Genomic DNA, 21,679 nt, shown 5'->3' on the forward strand with positions numbered 1-21,679 from the left:
ATGTGTTCAGGCACATGGCCCAGTCGGATGAGGACGATTGGGACGACTCATTCGACGAATCTTCTGGGTCAGAGTTTGAACCTGTAGAGGACAGTGGCTCCACTGATCGATAGTGATGACGAGGTTGAGGTCCTGGCTAGAGCCACCACACCCCATGTCGTTGGACCGCAGGTGGCGCAGGATCAGCCTCAAGGGCAGCAGAGTGGTGCTAGTGCTGGTCCGAGATTTCATGGAGGGGCAGGCACCAGCAGCACAGCATCTCCTGGACTTGGCACCAGTGCTTCCTTATACCCTGGTGAATTGGCGAGCACCAGCATGGAAGTTGAAACTGGTTCTGTGGCACGTGCAGTAAGATCCAGGTCGCAGCCACCAAGAAGACTGGCCCGTACTACCCCTAGTTTACCAGAGGTGTTGGCAAATCCTGATTGGCATTCCCCTGATTCCGCTGCACCCGTACTGCCCCCTTTCACCGCCCAGTCTGGAGTCCAGGTGGAGACAGATAATCTAGGATCTGTACTAGACTTTTTCTATCTGTTCATCACCCAGGATCTCTTAGACTTATGCTGGATACACACCATGAGTTTCCGCGTCGAATGCGTCCGTCGATACGCGTCGATTCGATTATTTCCGAGCATTTCCGAACGAATTTCGATGATTTTTAGGTCGATTGCCATGTAAAGTATGGCAAATCGACCTAACGATCCAACGAAGCTTGAATCGGACATGTCGGAAATCGAATCGACGGACGCATCGAACGCGGAAACGCATGGTGTGTATCCAGCATATGTCATGGCAGAGACCAACCATAAGGCCACACAATTTATAACCGCCAATCCGAATAACTTCCTTGCCCAGCCTTTTCGGTGGAAACCAGTCCAAGTTTCCGAAATAAAATTTTTTTTGGGCCTTCTCCTTCACATGGCACTAGTCAAACTGAATGTGTTGCGGTCTTATTGGTCTACAGACCAGCATATCACATTCCCTTGTACTCTGCTGCCATGTCCAGGACACGATTTGAGAACATCCTGCGCTTCCTGCACTTCAATAACGAATCCTGTCATCGAAGTGACCACCCTACTTATGACCGGCTCCACAAAATTCGGCCCCTCATAGACCACCTGTCACCCAGATTTGCAGATGCTTATACCCCTGAACAGAACATCTGCGTAGACGAGTCCCTCGTACGTTTTACCGGGCGCCTTCGCATCAAACAGTACATCCCAAGCAAACGCGCCCATACCCATACTATTTGATAAAGTTGAAACTGTGTAAGCACTGTGAAAGGGCCACAGGCTATACATCTTATTTTGGGGTCTATGAGGGGAAAGACTCAAAATTGGAGAAGGTTGGATGCCCTGACTACCTGGGGAGCAGTGGAAAGGTTGTGTGTGACTTAATGTTCCAGAAGGAGTACCATCTTTGTGTGGACAATTATTACACAAGTGTGGCCCTCTTTCAGCACTTAAAAAGAAGGAATCCGATGCTGTGGCACCGCACGGCCTAGTCGCCGGGGCTTCATCCAACGGCTCATTACCACCAGACTTCAATGGGGGCAGAGGGCCGCCTTGTGTGCTGACGACCTGCTTGCGGTGAAATGGAAGGACAAGAGGGACGTTTACTTTCTGTCTACTATTCACGCAGACACGACAGTCGAAATTTAATGGCGAACTGAGGTTATTGAAAAACCCCTTGTCGTCCACGACTATAATACTAACATGGGAGGGGTGGACTTCAATTACCAGAGGTTAGCGCCCTATTTAATTTCCCGGAAAACAAGACGCTGGTATAAAAGTGTCTTTTTTTTTTTTTTTTTTTTTTTTTTTTACCTCATTCAATTGGCAGTTTACAACAGCTTTGTTCTCTACAGTAAGGCTTGGAGACCTGGATCTTTTCTTCAATTTCAAAAAGAGATCGTTATGGAACTCTTGTATCCAGGAGGTGCCGTGGCCCAACCCCCAGATGCAACTAGTCGGCTGCATGGAAGGAATTACGCCTATCCAATTCCGAGTACCCCAGGTCACCGCATCCAAAGAAAATATTGTGTCTGCAGCAGGGCTTGGAATAAGGCGTGACACCACCGTTTACTGTCCCACCTGTCCTGACCAGCCTGGCCTATGCCTAGGGGTGTGTTTTGAGAGGTACCGTGAGCAGGTACACTATTAGAGAGTAGGGAACTCCAGACACAGCAGTAGGCACACAAGGGTCTCTCAGTGCTATTTCACACTGCTGCAATGCGTTAGGGCAAATTGCCTAGCGAAAGTCACTTTGTGGTTTCCCCCCCCCTCCCCCCCCTCCCTACACCGGAAGTGCTTGACTTACGCATGCCTACGTTACTGCGTGGCTTCTGCGTCAATTTAGGTCGGCCTGGAAGTCATGTTAGTCTATGGCGACGCAGTTCATTACTAGGCCGAGTGCTACTCTTGTGGTATTCCCTGAAGGTCTGTTTTGGGCGCTGCGGTGCGGCGGGCTCGACCCACCGGATATGCCGATATGCAGTGTGAAACCAAACATCTGGTTTCGAGAGACCCTAATACACAGGGCTGCCAGAAACCTCTCCTTTCACTTAGGACAAAATGCGTAATGTACTTCACCACAACTCTGTGCGATTTGCACTTCGCACATTGTCCCATGGGGGAGGAGAGGTTTGTCCTCGGAAGGTAAGTTTAAAAAAAAAAAGCAAGCAGCAAAGCAATAACTTTTATTAACATTTATAAACTTTTTCAAACAAAACCTTAACATTGTGAACCAAACATTCACTTTTTTGCACACCTGTTTTAAAAAAAAAAAAAAAAAAAAAAAAAAAAACAGGTGAGCAAAAAAGTGAAGGTTTGGTTTACAATGTTAAGGTTTTGTTTGAAAAGGTTTATAAATGTTAATGAAGTTATTGCTTTGCTGCTAGCTTGTAGGTGTTTTTTTTTTTTTTTTTTATTATTTTTTTTTATTCCATCCATTACCCTTCCAGGTGGACCGAGCGACCAACCAGCTGCAGCACTGATAGTGCATCCTGACAGAAGCATTGCACGTCTGTCAGGTTACACAAAATTGGTGCATGCAGCGCTGCAGGACGAGATTTCTCCTCCGCAGTAAAAAAAAGATACGTTTGCCGAGGCATATGAGCTTAGGGGCGGTGTTGGAGTTCCTATGCTTTGGCAAGCACTTTGTATCAATAAAGAACTCTGGCAATGATTTGTTCACCCACATCGATCGGTGTGAATGGATAAATCGGGTTTGCCAGGGCATACGAGCTGAGTGGGTGGACGGTTTTGATTGGCAGCTCCTATGTCCTGGCAGACGCCTTCCCTCCCCACCTCCCCTATTTTTTATTTTTTTTTCACATTTTTTATTTTTTTTTGGCAGATATTTTTTTCATCCACATTGATTGTTTGACGGTTATTTTTCCTTTCAGCCCAGAGTGCATTACCCGTATGCCCAATATAAGGAGTATAGCAGAAACTAATACTGGCCATACATGTAATGATTGCAGAGACCCTAAAATGCAAGGACAGACCCCACGAATGATGCCATTTTGGAAAGAGGACTCCCCAAAGTATTCCGTGAGGTGCATGGTGAGTTCATAGAAGATTTTATTTTTTGTCACAAGTTAGCATATTTTTTTTTTTTTTTTTTTTTACAAAATGTCATTTTCCGCTAACTGGTGACAAAAAATAGAATTTTCTATGAACTCACCATGACCCTCATCGAATACCTTAGCGTGTATTCTTTCCAAAATGGGGTCATTTGTGGGGTTTGTTAACGGTCCTGGCAAGTGGGGGGGGGGGGGTGCTAAATTGTAAGCACCCATGTAAAGCCTGAAGGTGCTCATTGGACTTTGGGCTCCTTAGCACAGTTAGGGTGCAAAAAGTGCCACACATGTGGTATTGCCGTACTCAGGAGAAGTAGTATAATGTGTTTTGTGGTGTATTTTTACATATACCCATGCTGAGTGGGAGAAAGATCTCTGTAAATGACAATTTTTTTTTTTTTTTTTATTTATTTTTTTTTGCACACAATTGTCCATTTACAGAGATTATTCTCCCACTCAGCATGGGTATATATAAAAATACACCCCAAAACACCTTCTACTACTTCTGAGTACAGCGGTACCACATGTGTGGCACTTTTTTGCACCCTAAGTGGGCTAAGGGGCCCAAAGTCCAATGAGTACCTTTAGGATTTCACAGGTCATTTTGAGACATTTGGTTTCAAGACTACTCCTCACTGTTTAGGGCCCCTAAAATGCCAGGGCAGTATAGGAACCCCACAAATGACCTCATTTTAGAAAGAAGACACCCATAGGTATTCCGTTAGGAGTATGGTGAGTTCATAGGTTTTATTTTTTGTCACAAGTTAGCGGAAAATGACACTTTGTGGGAAAAAACAATAAAAATCCATTTCCGCTAACTTGTGACAAAACATAAAATCTTCTATGAACTCACCATACTCCTAACGGAATACCTTGGGGTGTCTTCTTTCTAAAATGGGGTCATTTGTGGGGTTCCTATACTGCCTTGGTATTTTTGGGGGCCCTAAACCGTGAGTAGTCTTGAAACCAAATGTCTCAAAATGACCTGTGAAATCCTAAAGGTACTCATTGGACTTTGGGCCCCTTAGCGCAGTTAGGGTGCAAAAAAGTGCCACACGTGGTATTGCCGTACTCAGGAGACGTAGTATAATGTGTTTTGGGGTGTATTTTTACACATACCCATGCTGAGTGGGAGAAATATCTCTGTAAATGGACAATTGTGTATAAAAAATAAAATAAAAAAATTGTCATTTACAGAGATTTCTCCCACCCAGCATGGGTATGTGTAAAAATACACCCCAAAACACATTATACTACTTCTCCTGAGTACGGCAATACCACATGTGAGGCACTTTTTTGCAGCCTAACTGCGCTAAGGGGCCCAAAGTCCAATGAGCACCTTTAGGCTTTTACAGGGATGCTTACAATTGGGCACCCCCCAAAATGCCAGAACAGTAAACACACCCCACAAATGACCCAATTTTGGAAAGTAGACACTTCAAGGTATTCAGAGAGGAGCATGGTGAGTCCGTGGCAGATTTCATTTTTTTTTTTTTTTTTTTTTTTTTTTGTCACGAAGTGTCATTTTCTCTCTAACTTGTGAAAAAAAAAAAAATCTTCTATGAACTCACCATGCCTCTTAATGAATACTTTGGGATGTCTTCTGTCCAAAATGGGATCATTTGGGGGTATTCATACTATCCTGCAATTCTAGCACCTCATGAAACATGGCAGGTGCTCAGAAAAGTCAAAGATGCTTCAAAATGGGAAAATTCACTTTTGGCACCATAGTTTGTAAACGCTATAACTTACCGAAACCAATAAATATACACTGAATGTGTTGTGTTTTTTTTTAATCAGACATGTAGCACAATAAATTTGGACAAAAATGTATACAGAAATTTTACTTTGACAATTTTAACACAAAGTTAAAAAAAAATATTTTTTTGACAAAATTCATGTCTTTTTTGATGGAATATAATAAGTAAAAATTGCAGCAGCAATCAAATAGCACCAAAAGAAAGCTGTATTAGTGACAAGAAAAGGAGGGAAAATTCATTTAGGTGGTAGGTTGTATGACCGAGCCATGAAAGCTGCAGTGGCCTGAATGAAAAAAGACCCTGGTCCTTAAAGGGATACTGTAGGGGGGTCGGGGGAAAATGAGTTGAAGTTACCCGGGGCTTCTAATGGCCCCCCACAGACATCCTGTGCCCGCGCAGCCACTCACCGATGCTCCAGCCCCGCCTCCAGTTCACTTCTGGAATTTCTGACTTTAAAGTCAGAAAACCACTGCGCCTGCATTGCCGTGTCCTCGCTCCCGCTGATGGCACCAGGAGCATACTGCGCAGACCAAAGACCATACTGGACTTGTGCAATACACTCCTGGTGACATCAGCGGGAGCGAGGATGCAGCTGCGCAGGCGCAGTGGTTTTCAGACTTTAAAGTCTGAAATTCCAGAAGTGAACCGGAGGCGGGGCCGGAGCATCGGTGAGTGGCTGCGTGGGTACAGGATGTCTGCGGGGGGCCATTAGAAGCCCTGGGTAAGTTCAACTCATTTTCCCCCGACCCCCCCTACAGTATCCCTTTAAGGGGCGAAAAGACTGTGGTCCTGAAGTGGTTAAAGGGAAATGCAAGCAAAAAATGAAAAAATACACTATTTCTCCAATTTCATCCCCTATGCTTTTAATATAAACACTGCTACGGTACATAAAACCCACACATTTTATCTGCCTATTTGTTCTGGTTATCACAACATTTAATTATGTCCCTAGTACAAAGTATGGTGACAAGATATCGTTTGGAAATAAAGGTGTATTTTTTTTTTGTTGTGTTATTTTTTTCACTATTTTCACATGCACGGGAATGCACGTGTGGGAGCGCGCACATGCACCCGCAGGAGTGCGCACATGTGTGTATATGCACGCGCACAGCGGCAGCAGCACTGTCTGACTTATAAAAACGTCCTGGAGCCATTAAGAGGTTCTTGCAGGACGTTTTTATAGTCAGCATGTCATTAAGTGGTTAAACTGTGTCCCTGCACTCAGGTTCACGAAGTATAGGTGCAGTTTCCATATACTTTTAAATATCCATGAGTAGAGCTTTAGAGGTTATATTTGTCCGTCACTTTGCAATTTAACAAAAATGCTATGCATTGGTGATCAAACTGTGGAAACAGTATAGATGTGAAGAGAGATCATTTTAAGGCCTGCCACTAAACTTATTCTCATCTTCTAACTTGTTGAAATACTGGTACATAATTATTATTATTTTTTTTTTTAATGCATTTTATAATGTTATTATTAGTGTTATATTGCATTTGATATGACCTACTTATTTTCTTAGACTTCTGTAACAATGGACCAGTCAGATACCATTATGAAACTTCGGCATCGATTGAAAGAGGCAGAAGAGGAGCGAAATAAGGCAGCACAATATGGTCTTCAGCTGATGGAAAGCCAGAGTGACCTTCAAAATCAGCTGGAAGAGCAGCGCAATGAAATGACCAATACCATTGAGGTAAATATATTACAGCCTACATTAAAGCAGAGTAATTTGTACTGTCACTATATTATTGCTACTAGGAGGGGTTCTGAGGCTGCTGAAAAAACAATTACTGGCATCCAGCAGTCACATGACAAGCTGTGCAGGAAGAGAAGAGATTACCTTGACAGATACCCCGCTCATGCCCAGCAGAAGCCACATTTAGCTGTGAATCGTGAAGGCTCTGCCCCAGAGTGATGCCAGCTGCTTCCCCAGATTGCATTTAATTTTGCCTAGTGTTTTAAAAGTTTAAACTTTACATTTTTATTGGTTTATTTTTATTCTAGCAGGAAGTGATCACTGCAATCATTGTCATTTAAAGTGGACCTGGACTCTTGCACAGGACAGAAGGAAAACATACGGAAAGTCACCCTGTATGTATTTAGAGAGTTTAGCCTGCCTAATTCCCCCTCATCTGTGTCTAATCACAAGTTGTAATTTGATCTCTTCCCTGTCACATTACTACCATGGCAGAGATGGCAGACAAGCTCATTTCAAAGCACAGGCTGTTAACAATATGTCTGCTTCCATGAATCAGGAAGTAGAAACAGTGCAGATTTATTTTAGGATTTGTGTCGGCTATAAAAAGGTTATTATGCTGTTGTGTACCTTTTTAGAGTACAAAACACGAAAAGCAAATGCACACTCCCAGTTAGCACATTCCTACCTTCTATCTGATCAGCAGATGCCTGTCGGCCAATCAGGTGCAATGGTATACACCCTTTGTGTGCCGTGTCAAATCTAGCAGGAGTTGCATGAATTGCATACATTTAGCAGTATTCAGGTGGGAGGGGGGGGGGGCCTTCGGTCAGATGTAATCGTAAATTGTCACTTAGCAGGGACACCGCGTGCAGGTAACCGCCTATCTTTTAGAGTAGAAAGGACATTCTGTAGTTGTTGTATTTCACCTAGCAACTGAGTGGATTTGCATTGAGTTAATTAGTGGGAGGGGGGGGTTGGCCAGGTCTATATATTTTGCTGTGAGACTCAAGGTGCATACACACCATCAGATAAAAGTCTTTGGAAAATGAAAGATCAGACCAATTTTACCCCCTTCCATGTAGTATGAGAGCCATACTCTACACAGTCTATTCTATGGAGCTGAACTCCTCATCAGATAAGTCTTTGCAAGATGCTGGACGCAAAGATGCTGTACTCATGCAACAGATCAGTTCCTGCAAAAGATCAGTTCCTGCAAAAGATCCGTTCCTGCAAAATGCATTGATAGTCTATGATATCTGCAGATCTCATACATACCTTGTTTAATGTACATTCATCTGGAGATCAGACTATTATCTGCCGATCTGAAGATCCATCCTGGTGGATCTGATCTGTAGATAATTGTCCGTTAAACAAGGTGTGTACGAGATCTGCAGATATAGACTATCTGCATTTTGCAGGAACGGATCTTTTGCAGGAACTGATCTTTTGCAGATACTGATCTGTTGCATGTGTACAGCATCTTTGCGTCCAGCATCTTGCAAAGACTTTTATCTGATGAGGAGTTCAGCTCCATAGAATAGACTGTGTAGAGTATGGCTCTCATACTATATGGAAGGGGGTAAAATTGGTCTGTGATCCTTCATTTTCCAAAGACTTTTATCTGACGTGTGTACCCACCTTTAGTCTGAGCTTGCTCAGTCTGTGTATTGCTCAGAAAGTGGGGCACATTAAGTGGAACAAAGGCATTATAAACAGGCGTTAGAACACAGGCACAAAATGGGAGAAGGAAGTTCAAGCAGCAGGGAAGGATGCAAGGTGGAAAATGTATGTTATATGTATGCAAAAGTATTCGGCCCCCTTGAAGTTTTCCACATTTTGTCATATTACTGCCACAAACATGAATCAATTTTATTGGAATTCCACGTGAAAGACCAATACAAAGTGGTGTACACGTGAGACGTGGAACGAAAATCTTACAGGATTCCAAAAATTTTTTTGCAAATAGCTGCAAAGTGGGGTGTGCATAATTATTCAGCCCCCTTTGGTCTGAGTGCAGTCGCCCATAGACATTGCCTGATGAGTGCTAATGACTAAATAGAGTGCACCTGTGTGTAATCTAATGTCAGTAAAAATACAGCTACTCTGTGATGGCCTCAGAGGTTGTCTAAGAGGATATTGGGAGCAACAACACCATGAAGTCCAAAGAACACACCACACAGGTCAGGGATAAAGTTATTGAGAAATTTAAAGCAGGCTTAAGCCTAGTACACACTAGCAATTTTGATAGGCCAATCATTGGTCAATTTTACCACCTACATGTAGTATGACCATTTACCTATATAATCTGCATAGAATAGAAAATCTGTTTGGCCCTCATACTACATGGAGGTGGTTAAATTGACCAATCATTGGCCAATCAAAATTGCTAGTGTGTACTAGCCTTTAGGCTACAAAAAGATTTCCAAAGCCTTAAACATCCCATGGAGCACTATTCAAGCGATCATTCAGAAATGGAAGGAGTATGGCACAACTGTAAACCTACCAAGACAAGGCCGTCCACCTAAACTCACAGGCCGAACAAGGAAAGCGCTGATCAGAAATGTAGTCAAGAGGCCCATGGTGACTGGATGAGCTGCAGAGATCTACAGCTCAGTTGGGGGAATCTGTCCATAGGACAACTATTAGTTATGCACTGCACAAAGTTGGCCTTTATGGAAGAGTGGCAAGAAGAAAGGCATTGTTAACAGAAAAGCATAAGAAGTCCCATTTGCAGTAAGCCACAAGCCATGTGGGGGACACAGTAAACGTGGAAGAAGGTGTTCTGGTCAGATGAGACCAAAATGGAGCTTTGGCCAAAATCCAAAACTCTGTGTGGCAGAAAACGAACACTGCACATCACTCTGAACACACCATCCCCACTGTCAAATATGGTGGTGGCAGCATCATACTCTGGGAGAGCTTTTCTTCAGCAGGGACAAGGAAGCTGTTCAGAGTTGATGGGAAGATGGATGGAGCCAAATACAGGGCAATCTTGGAAGAAAACCTCTTGGAGTCTGCAAAAGACTTGAGACTGGGGCGGAGGTATACCTTCCAGCAGGACAACGACCCTAAACATAAAGCCAGGGCAACAATGGAATGGTTTACAACAAAACCTATTCATGTGTTAGAATGGCCCAGTCAAAGTCCAGATCTAAATCTAATCGAGAATCTGTGGCAAGATCTGAAAACTGCTGTTTACAAACACTGTCCATCTAATCTGACTGAGCTGGAGCTGTTTTGCAAAGACGAATGGGCAAGGATTTCAGTCTCTAGATGTGCAAAGCTGGTAGAGACATACCCTAAAAGACTGGCAGCTGTAATTGCAGCAAAAGGTGGTTTTACAAAGTATTGACTCAGGGGGCTGAATAATTACGCACACCCCACTTTGCAGTTATTTATTTGTAAAAAAAATGTTTGGAATCATGTATGATTTTCGTTCCACTTCTCACGTGCACACCACTTTGTATTGGTCTTTCATGTGGAATTCTAATAAAATTGATTCAGGTTTGTGGCAGTAATGTAACAAAATATGAAAAACTTCAAGGGGGCCGAATACTTTTGCAAGCCACTGTGTGTGTGTGTGTGTGTGTGTGTGTGTGTGTGTGTGTGTGTGTGTGTGTGTGTGTGTGTGTGTGTGTGTGTGTGTGTATATATGTATGTATGTATACTATTCTGGCATAAGACTACTTTTTAACCCTTGAAAATCTTCTGAAAAGTCAGGGGTCGTCTTATATGCCGGGTGTCATTGATACTGGGTGATAGGCCCTATCCTCTTACCGCCTCTCAGATCTCGCTGCTGAGGACTGTAGTGAAGCGGCGCAAGCGCACAAGTGCGAGATCTGAGAGGCAGAGAAGGAGGTAAATAGGATACAGAGGTGAGCCAGAAGGGTGAAAGAGGCGTGTTTTATGGGCACAGCGCGATATATTCTTCCATACGGCTCTGATAGACAGGGAGACAAGGAGAGCTGACCAATCCACTTAGGTAGAGGAAGAGTTGACCAATCCAACCAGTCAATCGCCTCTATACGATTATATACTGGGTACCACATACAGTACAGCACCGGTATCTGTTCATACATAGCACCAGTTTATGATTCTTGTTTTATTTTTTTTTGGTGTGTATTGGAAGAGGGTTAGTCTTATATGGCGAGTATATCCCAAACTATCCTTTAACTGGAAAAGTTGGGGGGTCGTCTTGTATGCCCAGTCGTCTTATACGCCGGAATATACGGTGTGTGTGTGTGTATGTATATATGTATGTGTATGTATATATGTGTATATGTCTCTATCGAAGCAGATATTGCAGCTAGATGGGTCACAGTTAGAAGGGGGTAGGGGAAAAAGTGTAAGGGAGGCTAGTCCTGATTTGTCTTACCCTAATAAGTATGCTTGTGTGTGTAATATTGGGAATAATGATTCTAGAGTATCAACACTGCAGCAGGATGTGCCCCTTAGCAACCAAGGGACAGACCATTGAATCGAGAATGGGAATAGGAGTGCAGCTAAGGCTAGACAGATACTGGTGGTAGGGGATTCAATTATTAGGCACCCAGATGGGGTAATCTGTCAAAGAAGCAGTGAATGCCATACAGTGTGTTGTCTCCCGGGTACTCTGGTTCGGGATGTAGTGGAACAAATTGACAGGTTATTGGGTGGGGCTGGGGAAGACCTGGCTGTCATGGTACACATTGGTATCAATGACAGTTAGTGGGAGATGGAAGGTCCTCAAAAATGATGTTTAGATACTTGGAGATAAACTTAAAGAGAAACTCCAACCAAGAATTGAACTTTCTCCCAATCAGTAGCCGATACCCCCATTTACATGAGAAATCTATTCCTTTTCACAAACAGACTATCAGGGGGCACTGTATGGCTGATATTGTGGTGAAACCCCTCCCACAAAGAAATTCTGAGTACGTACTCTTGGCAGTTTCCTGTCTGTGAACCCTGTTGCATTGTGGGAATTGGCTGTTTACAGCTGTTTCCAACTGCCAAAACAGCAAGCAGCAACTACATCACTTTCCAGCAGTAAAAATGTCGCCATGTGATAAATGTCAGAATATAAATCGGAGATTTAAAATATTTTACAATGGGCAAACACTGACTAAATCATTTATACATAATTATTGTAAAAATGAAGCACTTTTTTTATTACATTATTTTCACTGGAGTTCCTCTTTAAAGCAAGGAACTCTAAGGTGGTGTTTTCTGAATTACTACCAGTGCCACGTGCTACATCTGAGAAACAGAGGGAGCTTAGGGAGTTAAATATGTGGCTGAGAAATTGGTGCAGGAAGGGAGGGGTTTGGGTTCCTAGAGAACTGGGAAGACTTTGCAGTTGACTACAGGTTCTACAGCAGGGATGGGCTGCACCTAAATGGGGAGGGTGCAGCTGCATTGGGGGAGAAGATGACTAAATTGTTGGAGATTTTAAACTGGGAGGGTAAAGCCCAATCTACACGATACAATTCTTTGTACGATTCAATTACAATTCTATTTACGATCCGATTAAATCCAACATGTCCGATCGGGATTCAATTCGATTTGACATTGCAAAACAATGGCAAATCGAATTGAATCGAATCCCGATCGGACATGTTGGATTTAATCGGATCGTAAATAGAATCGTAATTGAATCGTATAAAGAATCGTATCGTGTAGATTGGGCTTAAAGTCTCAATATGTGGACAAGATGAGGTAAAAAGATAGCGAGAGTCTAACATTACAGGGGGGTGGAGAAAGGGGGTGGGGAAAGTGTAAAAAGTAAGGAGGTTGGTAAAACTTCAAGTAGCCCATTAAATAAGTTTTAACCAGAATTGGAAAATGTGATAAAAATATAAAGTGCATGGTAACCAATGCTAGGAGCCTTGCAAATATAATGGATGAACTAGAGTTCATTCTGATTGAAAAAGGCTATGACATTGTGGGAAGAACAGAGACCTGGATGGATGAAAGCCATGATTGTATAGCAAATTTAGAGGGATGTGTTTAACAAGGATAGAGCAGTGAGAAAAGGTGGAGGGGTTTGTCTTTGTTAAAAACTCTTTGATAGCTGCCATGAATTATGAAATGGATGAAGATTGTGAAGATGTGGAGTCCGTTTGGGTAAATATTTATGGTGGAAATAACTGTTGCCAATTGCTTATTGGGGTGTGCTACAGGCCGCCACATTCGTATACGAAGCTGCAGAACTGCAACTACAGCAGATGATTAAACTGCAAGTAAAAGTGAGGTCATAGTTATGGGTGACTTCAACTATCCAGACGTTGATTGGGATATTGAGGCTACTCATTCTGGTAAAAGCGGTAGATTTCTGGCAACACTACAAGACAGTTACCTGACTCAAATGGTAACTGAACTAACAAGGGGGAATGCGCTACTGGATTTGATCATTTCAAATAGACCAGATAATGTATCAAATGTGCAGGTTCAGGATCATTTGGTTAACCACCCTGGCGTTCTATTAAGATCGCCAGGGCGGCTGCGGGAGGGTTTTTTTTAAATAAAAAAAAAACTTTCATGCAGCCAACTGAAAGTTGGCTGCATGAAAGCCCACTAGAGGGCGCTCCGGAGGCGTTCTTCCGATCGCCTCCGGCGCCCAGAATAAACAAGGAAGGCCGCAATGAGCGGCCTTCCTGGTTTTGCTTACATCGTCGCCATAGCGACGAGCGGAGTGACGTCATGGACGTCAGCCGACGTCCTGACGTCAGCCGCCTCCGATCCAGCCCTTAGTGCTGGCCGGAACTTTTTGTTCCGGCTACGCTGGGCTCAGGCGGCTGGGGGGACCCTCTTTCGCCGCTGCTCGCGGCGGATCGCCGCAGAGCGGCGGCGATCAGGCAGCACACGCGGCTGGCAAAGTGCCGACTGCGTGTGCTGCTCTTTATTTGAAGAAAATCGGCCCAGCAGGGCCTGAGCGGCAGCCTCCGGCGGTGATGGACGAGCTGAGCTCGTCCATACCGCCCGGCTGGTTAATAGTGATCACAACATAACATTTGATCTGGTGACTTTGACAGGGCGTGGAGCAGCGGGACAACTAAAACTATGAATTTTAGAAAAGCAAATTCAATCAACTCAGGCAGGCATGAAGTTTGGTGGACTAGGATAATATACTACAAGGGAAGGACACTGAAGGGACATGGCAAGCTTTTAAAATTTATTCTTAACCACATGAGGACCGGCTGAGTTTAAGATCTGTGCTGCGTGGGCTCTTCAGCCCCCAGCACAGATCAGGTGGCAGGCAGGGCGATCAGACTCTTCCCCTGCACCCCCCTTTTTTTTCCCCCACTAGGGGGTTGTCCTGCTGGGGGGTCTTATCGCCACCGGCTATTTGTGGTTGGGGGGGTGCCCCCTCCGCAGCGATATTCCCCTCCCTCTTCTTCCCTCCCCTTCTCTCTATGGGTGGTATAGGACGGCGATCCATCCTGTACCGCCTCAGATAGTCTTTAGCCTATCAGATGGTGGCGATCCCCGGCCAAAGGGGTTTTCACCTTTGGATCAACAGGGATATGTGAAGGTGCAGGCTGGTGTTGTACTTTATTTTCTGGTTGAACTCAATGGACGTTTGTCTTTTTTTTTTTTCAACCCAAATAACTATGTAACTATGTAAGGGCTGGTTCACATATCCTGGACTCAACGTTAAAGGCTCCCATTCATGTGAATGAGAGCGTTTGTATCTGGCTTTTACCTGCCTTTGTGCGAATGCGGCGTTCCGATCCCGATTTTTCCCTGATGTTAGAGGCGCCCCTGGACGCTACATGCAGGGTCCAGGGACGATTACCGCCGTGTCTTCATGTCCCCCTGCGAGGACGAAAAATACAGACGTGATGCCGCTGGAAGCTGGGCAGAAGCCTGTGTGAACCAGCCTTCACTATGGTCCTTGCGGTAAGCTCCTTCCTCACACACCGGGGTCACCTCTTTCAATCTATGGCATATTTAAGGTACGCTGTCTTCTTGCTGACACTTTTCCTCACTCTTTTTACTCTTAAAGGGGGCGCCAGTCACTTTCCTTTTTCTCACTGGCTCTTTTCTTCTGGGGATCATCCCCATACTCTTATAATTTGCACAGGATTAGCACTTTCAGATGTTCCACTGGTTGTTTTAACTCCTAGGTCAATTGTTGAGCTAGGTTCATTGGTTTCATGCATTGTCACTTTATTTTGCTTACCTAACTTTGATTTATTTTATGCTTTTATATTGGGATGTTTGAGCTGTAATATTGATCATGCATCATTTTGATATTGTCACTCATTGTTTATCCTGGCATTGATTATGGTTTTTAACCACTTTCCCCACCACTACAGTATATCTACGTCAGCTGTGGCACTCTCCAAGCCACAGCCACGTAGATATACTGACCTGCCTTAAGCCCTTTTGTGCAGGGACAGGTGCGCTTCAGAGCGCACCCCCCGGCACTGTCGGTTGCCTTACTAATTGGCAAAAGGGAACATGTTCCCTTGTAGCCAATTAGTGACCCCCCCGCGGATGAACGATCACCGCTGTAACAAACAGCGTGATCCTTCATCTCCCCCTCCTCCGTGCACAGATGGCTAAAAAAAATGTAAATAAAGCCGCCTCTCTCACCTTACCTCGTTCCAGCGATGAGCCTGCAGCCTGAGCATCCGATCCCAGCTCTGAACTCAGCCACATATTGCCGGTGACCCGGGTCCCGGCTTGATGACGTCATCAAGCCGGGACCCGGGTCACCGGCAATACGCGGCTGAGATCAGAGCTGGGATCGGATGCTCGGGCTGCAGGCTCATCGCTGGAACGAGGTAAGGTGAGAGAGGTGGCTTTATTTACATTTTTTTTAGCATCTGTGCACGGAGGGGCTGCCTAATGGGGGGGGGGGGTTGGGGGTGCAAAAAACTGCCAGGCATCTGGGTAACTGGGGGGATGACATCTGACAATGGGGGATCATTTGATTATCTGGGGGAGGGGGTAACCTAATACTGGGGGCACATCTGGCTATAATTGGTGGGGGGGGGGCAATTCTGGGGGTACATATGGCTATAAAGGGGGAAATTTTATCCGGGGGACACAACTGCCTATAATGAGGGGTGCCAATCCTGGCGGCGTTACTGTCTCTCTGTACTGGGGGGTGGTAGATACATGGGACACATCTGACTATACCGGGGTGCCGATATTGGGGTCAAATCTGGCTAAACTGGGAAGGTTGGGCTGATACTCGGGGCACATCTGACTATATTAGGGGGGACATTAACTGGTGGAATGGTTTTATAAACTGTGGTACTTTTTATTTTTAAACTGGAATTGTTAAAAACTGAGAAATAATGCATTTTTTTAATTTTTGTTCCCTTTTTTCAATTAAAATGCCTAGAAAACAAAATTGTTCTTGGGACTAAATACCCCCCATTGAAAGCCTGGTTTGTCTTGAAAAAAACGATATATAGATCATTTAGGTGTAGTGAGTAGGGATAAAGTTATTGCTGATTGAATAGGGACACCGCTAAAGCGTCAAAACTGCTCTGGTCAATAAGGGGAAAACAAGGTCTGGATGCGAAGTGGTTAATTGGTTTTATATTTATTTAGTTACATACTGTTCAATAAAGATGATTTGATTAAACATATTACAATAGAATCTCAGAATAGTAAGCTTTGAAACCTCTGGATATAGTAAACCCAGTCTTCAGGTTCCACTAAATGCGTCTGTATAAATATACACTATATGACCAAATCTGATATAGTAAACTACTTTTCCTGGTCCCTTAGGCGTTTACTATAAAGGGATTCTACTGTAGTGTGGTGCGGTCTTGTGGGATCTACTTTTCTTTTAGGACATACAGTACTTATTTTTGATCCTTTCTGCACACATTTTTATTTATAGATAATTTTCAAATATTGTTTTATATGGTGCTTGCCCATCCTCCTGCTATACCCTGACCGATACAACAGGAAAAAGGTCAGTATTGATATTGTCAAAATAGCCACAAAACTTTCTAAATTTCAGGTCCATCAGGTAATAGAATTTGTCCAGAGAAACAAAGGGGATAATTTTGACATGCCTTTAGATTGTAAGCTCGCAAGGGCATGGCTCTCTCCCCTTTTGTGTCTTGGAAATCATTACACCTTTTATTCATCATGTTACTATTATCACTGTCATTACCAATTCTATAATTTGTATTTTGTATAATTTTTTTGTATTTTGTCACCAATTATTTATCTTGTATATTGGTGTACACCATTGTCTGTATTATGTACCCCATGTTTGTTTCTTACTTTGTACAGTGCCACGGAAGTTGAACGTCATTGAAGAATCAGAGTGAATGGTCAAGCCTGATTGTGTTGGTACCCATGCCCAAAGGAACTCTGCGATTCTGTAATGATTTTATTTTTCTCCCCAGAATTTTTTCCCAGTCGGGTGGCATGAAAAATTAGCGGGGTGGGGCAGGATAGGGAAATACAAGGCCAGTGCTTCTAAAGTGGCAAAATGGGAAATTGCCCAGGTCCTCCAATTGCATGGCAGCTCTCCCCTCAGGTGGTGCCTGGGCATCCCTGCAGGGAGCAGATGGAGTGTAAGCTTTTCAACAAAGCTTACCAAGTGGGGAAGGGCAGGCATATGAAAGGTTGTGGTATTCCTTGCAAGAGCTGGTGTAGTTTAGCTTTTAATTACTGTGATCACAGCTGCCAGATGCCACCTGATCACCATAAAACAATGTGCAGAGAAGCTTTTTGTTTCTCCAGTGGGACTGACATACTTAATAGATAAGGAATCACCCTGGCTGTTACACAGCAATATATGCTCTGCCCAGCTGACTGATGAAACTGCAGTAGTGTGCCATTTGAACTGCATTCCTGGAATTTATTGTTCCTGGTTGACAAAAAGTAAACATAAGTGAATCCCTGGAATGCAAAGGAGGAAGCACACTATACAGTGCTCTAGATCTAGAAGGCTGAAGAAAAAGCAGAGTATATTACTGTGTACTGCCAGTCTGCTGCACAACAAATGTGCTCAGAAGTTTATACAATATAAATCCACAAATTTGAAAGATCACAAATACATACAAGATGATAATCAGAGCCACTGCTGATCTGTGCACATCTTTCTCACACTCTCGCTGCTGCTTACTCGCAGGATGGGAGAGCTGTGAGTAAGTGTCCAGCTCGTCTTCATTACTATTCACTGCTGTCATTAGTACTCTTTCATGCTGCTAATAGACAGTCACAGCTGGGCGGTCACCAAAATTAGCCAGGTAGAGCGCCTGGCTAAAAGGGCTTGCGGCGAACACGGATTTTCGTAGATTGAATAAAATTTCCAAATTTGCTAAGTATATCCAATGCCACGAGTCGATGAGTTAATAGAGAGATTAGACCCTGCTACATCGTTGCATTAGATCTGACCAAAGGGTATTGGCAGATACTTTGCTGAGGAGACCCAGAAGATAACTGCATTTTCCACACCAGAGGGTCACTTCCAGTATAAGATGTTTGGGCTGCAGATTGGCCCTGACACTTTCCAAAGGGTCGTGGACAAGCTGCTGCATTCCGATTCAGATCTGCAACTCTTTGTTTAGATGATATTGTCATTTTTAGTGCAGACTGAGAGTCCAGGCAATCTTGGGTGCACTGGAAAAAGGGGATTTCACTGTAAACCCGGAGAAATCTGCCGTGGGTATGAAGGCTTTAAAGTACTTGGTGTACATTGTTGGATGGTGATTTTTGAAACCCCACATTTACAATATTGGGCCGATTCAGAAATGGCCTCCTCAACAAAAAGCAGACTCAGGCATTTCTGGGAATTGTGAGGTACTACATACATTTTATACCCACATTTTTAACCCTTGAATGATTTAACAAAAACGGCGCAAATCTGTCATGATACACTAGACTGCAGAGGCAGAGAAAGCATTTGTAGAGCTGAAGTCAGCATTGTGTCATCGCCCTGTCCGGATTCCCTACGAGATGCCTCAGATGTTTGGTTGGGGCAGTTATGTCATAAGTGAATGAAGGAGAATGTTCCAATGTTTTTCTCAGTCGGAAGCTGACATTCACTGAGAAAAACGATGCTGTGGTGGAGCAAAAATGGACACTAGCCTCTACGTTATTTGTTGGGCAGAAAGTTCAGGTTGCTCTCTGACCCTTCTCCCCTGACTTAGATGAAAAAGAATGAATGCCAGTCTGCCAGAACATTCAGAGTGGCTCCACCTCCTCGAGTTTGTGGCGGGGGGCATATGTAGGAGACCTCAGGGCTGGATCCTGAATGGGATGTATATTTTTTTTTTTTCATTATTTGGACTGTGGCTCCTTTAAGTGGTGTATCATCAGGGAAGAGGTCCCGGTATTATTTGGCAGCAATTCAGGTTGCTGTCTTTCTTAAGATTTTTCAGGGCGCTGACTCAGAATTGGGAAGGGAGGAACAGGGTGGGACTTCCCATTCCATCCAGGTAAACTAATTTTCTACAGAAGAGTGAAACTCTGCATAAAGACGAGAGGAGGAGGTTTGCACATGCAGCAGGTGAGCTTCTGACCTCCTTGGAAGTGTGGCTGAAAGCACTGACCTTTAAAGGTCAGGTTTACTCACCTGAGGCTTTCTCCAGCCCCTTGCAGCCGACTGTCCCACGCCGACCGATCTGCTCCCCGCCGCTGTCCCCGTCTAGCTGCATGGTGCAGAGGCCGATTGCGGGGTTGGCCTTACTGCGCAGTGCACCGCGGACTACATGGCGATGATTGACAGCGGCGGCAGGCGCAGTAAGGCCCACCCTCTGCACTGTGCAGCAAGACCGGGACAGCGGCCCGGGAGCAGAGCGGTCGGCGTGGGACAGTCGGCTGCAAGGGGCTGGAGAAAGCCCCAGGTGAGTAAACCTCGTTTTTGTTATGTAGCCTGATAACTCCTTTAACCTCCCTGGCGGTACAAAAAATCCGCCAGGGGGCAGCGCAGCACCTTTTTTTTTTTTTTATTTACTTTTTTTTTTTTTTGAAAGCATGTAGCTAGCCTAGCGCTAGCTACATGCGTCCTCCCTCCCTTCGCTATCCCTCCCACCCCTCCGATCGCCGCCTGCGCTTTTGCCCTGCAGGGAATCCCGTTCTGAACGGGATTCCCTGTATGGGCTTCCCCCGATCGTGATGACGTCACCGACGTCGTGACATCGGCGGGTGCTCCGATCCACCCCTCAGCGCTGCCTGGCACTGATTAGCCAGGCAGCTCAAGGGGTCTTGGGTGGGGGGGGGGGGGGAGGTGCGACGCGGCGAATCGGCGGCGGCGACTTTGCTAGCTGCGTGTTTGAAAAAAAAATATGTAAATCGGCCCAGCAGGGCCTGAGCGGCACCCTCCGGCGGCTTACCCCGTGTCCAGCAAAGCAAATCAACTGTGAAATCCAAGCCAAACTGGATTACTGCCTTGGTGGTTGGCCTGAAAGTGGACTGATTTTGGCCATTTGGACTTTATCAAAACTAAAGACTCTCATACGCTGATGTAAGCTATTTGTTTTTATTTTCAGTTTGTAATGAAAAGAAACTGTTTCTTTTCACTACAAACTGAAAATAAAAATGAACCGCCTTGAAGTTCACTTTACAAATAAACGTATTTAGTAGCTGTGTGCTGCAAGCTGGCTGCGATCCTGTCTCAACTTTCAAACTTCAGAGTTTTCAACACTGCAGAAAGGATCATAGGGTTCACCCCTGCCACTTCTTGACCTCCTGCACATTATCCGATTGAGGTCCAGGGCTAACAAGATTCTGAATGACCCCTCCCACCCTGGCAGGCAGTACTTCAGCCGCATCTCCTCTGGCTGCCGCCTCAGAACCATCTTCACCAGACATGGGAACTCCTTCTTCTCCCCCCCCCCAAGAAGTCCTTCTCCTGAACCCTTAATCACCCTCTCATGTACAAACCCATAGCTTTCCAGGTACACTCTCTATCATCTGCTGTATACCACCTCCGGTCTTTGTCTCACATTGTCATATTGCTGTTTTATTGCTTTTGTCTCTAAATGCCGTGTGTACCATAAATAATACTTCGGTCGCACTTGGCAAATTTAAGATTCTGAACTTCACATCCTCCTCAAAAAAATACACAGGTGCTGGAATGAGCTTTTCCACACCTCAATATAGAGGCTGGTGATGTGGAAGTAGTCTGCAGGATCACCACATAGGGTTTAAAATCCAAAATCTATTAAAGAATGGGGTACAAATATACCACATGGCTTAAAACTAATCAGGGGGATGGGAGGGGCGCAATTGCCAAACTTGACTAGGAAGGTTAGACAAACTGGGCTTATTTAGCTTGGAAGAGAGATGCCTGAAAGATATGATGTACAGTAGCAATAAAAAGTATGCAAACTCTTGGAATGATATGGATTTCTACACAAATTGGTCATAATGTGATCTGATCTTCATCTAAGTCACAACAATAGACTATCACAGTCTACTTAAACTAATACCACACAAATCATAAAATGTTTCCATGGTTTTTATTGAACACACCATGTAAACATTCACAGTGCAGGTGGAAAAGGTATGTGAACCCCTAGACTGACATCTTCAAGAGCTAATTGGAATGAGTTGTTAGCCAGCTGGGGCCATATGCAATTCACTTTTTCACCTGAGTTTTCTCTTTGGTGATATTTTCACAACTTAAAATAAAATGCTTTTTAACCCTTTCTGGACCAGCACCCTCT

General features: G+C 44.3%; 1 protein-coding gene across 4 annotated transcripts in view; it reads left to right on the forward strand.

Moving 5' to 3' along the window:
• SPDL1 (spindle apparatus coiled-coil protein 1) overlaps positions 1-21,679 on the forward strand; it is a 348,087-nt gene that overhangs the window by 38,812 nt on the left and 287,596 nt on the right. For all 4 annotated transcript variants that reach the window (XM_068277409.1, XM_068277407.1, XM_068277406.1 and 1 more), the window contains one exon: positions 6,867-7,040. In XM_068277409.1, the coding sequence (XP_068133510.1) occupies positions 6,879-7,040 (162 nt within the window). In that variant the 5' untranslated portion in view covers positions 6,867-6,878. The remainder of the gene's footprint in view (positions 1-6,866; positions 7,041-21,679) is intronic.

Source organism: Hyperolius riggenbachi, chromosome 3 (genome assembly GCF_040937935.1).
Source record: "Hyperolius riggenbachi isolate aHypRig1 chromosome 3, aHypRig1.pri, whole genome shotgun sequence".
Classification (NCBI taxonomy): Eukaryota; Metazoa; Chordata; class Amphibia; order Anura; family Hyperoliidae; genus Hyperolius; species Hyperolius riggenbachi.